At 43.8% G+C, this 2192-nt stretch overlaps 1 protein-coding gene across 2 annotated transcripts in view; it reads right to left on the minus strand.

Annotated features, from left to right (window-relative positions):
- Plg (plasminogen) overlaps positions 1-1863 on the minus strand; it is a 41612-nt gene extending 39749 nt beyond the window's left edge. Inside the window, exon 1 of one of the 2 annotated variants that reach the window (XM_029533147.1) lies at positions 1644-1863. In XM_029533147.1, the coding sequence (XP_029389007.1) occupies positions 1644-1692 (49 nt within the window). In that variant the 5' untranslated portion in view covers positions 1693-1863. The remainder of the gene's footprint in view (positions 1-1643) is intronic. The other variant, XM_021221465.2, reaches the window with a different exon arrangement.
- Between the last annotated feature and the right edge of the window lie 329 nt (positions 1864-2192).

Consider the following 2192-nt stretch of genomic DNA (forward strand, 5'->3'; position numbering starts at 1 on the left):
GGGAAGGCCTGGGCCAAGTAGTGGGAGTGGGTGGGTAAGGGAGCAGGGGCAGAGGGTATAGGGAACTTTTGGGATAGCATTTGAAATGTAAATAAAGAAAATAATGATAATGATAATAATAATAATAAAAAGCACTCTAAAAAAAGAAAATAAGGGTTAATATAGTATATTGATAAGGAGACTTGAAACAAATCTTTTAGTAGGAAAATTATTTCTCTGTTACAGATTAAAAATAGATGTGTATTACCATCAAAGCAAGGAGACTTTTTTCATCACTATGGTGTGCGTGCGTGCGTGTGTGTGTGTGTGTGTGTATGTGTGTGTGTGTGCCTATATATATGGTATGTGTTTATGTGTGGTGTGTGTTTGTATGTGTGTGTGTGTATGTGTGTGGTGTGTGTGCGTGTGTATGTATGTGTGTGTGTACCTGAGTGTGCAAAATTAAATCTCTGCTGAGCTTGATGACACTTTTTATCCTAGCACTTGGAAAGCAGAAGCAGGAGAGTTAAAGGATAGCCTGGTCTACATAGCAAGTTTCAGGCTGGCCAAAACTAAATAATATGACTTTGTCTCAAAAATACAAAAATCAGTAGTTCGTACACAGCTGTGGAAGACGCTTTTTTTGAATCCTCTCACGGGCTATTTCTGTGCAATAGGAAATGAAAGTCAAGCCATTTCTGCAGATAATGACAATAAGTACTTTGACAAAGACCTTATGAAGGAATGCCCCCTCGATTGGCAGAGATACATGTTGGTCCTACTGCAGAGAAGTTGGTTCTGACATTTCAGTGTGACCCTAAGCTTATCGTGTTCCCAATGCTAAGTTTCTATGGGTTTACGTAGGATACACACAAACACACACATGTGTCTAGGAACCCTGACCTCTCAATAGGTATTTGTTTAATTACTGCATATACGGGCAGTGGTGGCAACTGCCTTTAATCCCAGCATTTGGGAGGCAGAGGCTGGCGAATTTCTGAGTTCAAGGCCAGCCTGGTCTACAGAGCGAGTTTCAGGACAGCCAGGGCTACACAGAGAAACCCTGTCTCGAAAAACCAAAAACCGAACCGAACCAAAACAATTAGGGCTTAATTACTGCATATACATGTCACTTTAAAATGGACCTATGTGACTCATGGAAGCATCAGAGGCAGATGTGTACCTATGCAAAGCCTTCCTTCAGTCAAACAGAAGATACCAATGGAAACAGGATGGCTGAACAAAAGTTTCCAATCAGTCACACTGAAAACAAGGCAAAGAGGTAGACCATCTAACCCCACTAACTACCACCACCAGGAACTGAACCCAGGACCTCAAATATGCTAGCCAAGTGCTCTACCACTGAGCCACATCCCCCTCTAACTACATTTAGAGTCTTTAGTCATACCCCTCCAAAATCCCCCTTCATTTAGATTTACAAAGCCACTGGTGGCTTGCTCTGCCTGTTTATCCCTACCCAAACAGTATTCACAGGGAAATTGAATATATATGTTGAACTCCTCAGTCTGAGACTTTGAGCTGAAAATCTCATAAACCAATAAATAGCTCATTTAAATGAACTGCCCAAAAAGACACAGCAGATCTATTTTTAATAGATGGCTAGAATTTTTAAAAAACAGAACGAAACCTGTGCATCATCTTACCTGGTTTCAGAAGCAAGAGAAACAGAAGGATTACTTCCTTATGGTCCATGTTGGGACTGGACAACAGCACCTGGACAACTGTGTCCCAGTCCCCGGTGTTGACTTAAAGGGGAACAGAGGCATCCGCAAGCAAGGTAGTCCAATGAGGTTAATTATTCTCTGGGGCCCCCGCCACTGTATGCAGAAGGAGCAAACATTACCACGAACAGGGAGCTTACAAAATGTTTGAGCGGAGCCTGTGGCAGATGCTGGAAGTGATGGCAGTGGCCCTCCCCACTGGACCCCTCCACCCTGTTACACCCCCCTCCCTCCTCCTTCTTCCTTCCTCCCTCTTCTTCCCTCCTCCCAAGCCGCCATGTTGCCAGTGTCCTCTCATTTCTTTCTCTCTTTTTCCCTTTGCTGAGTGCCTCCCATATGCCAGGTTCTGCCAAGTGGTCCATACTCAGCCTCATTTGACCTTCCTGGCAATCGGTTGTACCCTGTTCCCATTTTCAGAAGAGGGGCCTGGGGTAACACATGATGCCTCCGTGTGTATTACGTAATGTGTAT

This window comes from Mus pahari, chromosome 21 (assembly GCF_900095145.1).
Source record: "Mus pahari chromosome 21, PAHARI_EIJ_v1.1, whole genome shotgun sequence".
Classification (NCBI taxonomy): domain Eukaryota; kingdom Metazoa; phylum Chordata; class Mammalia; order Rodentia; family Muridae; genus Mus; species Mus pahari.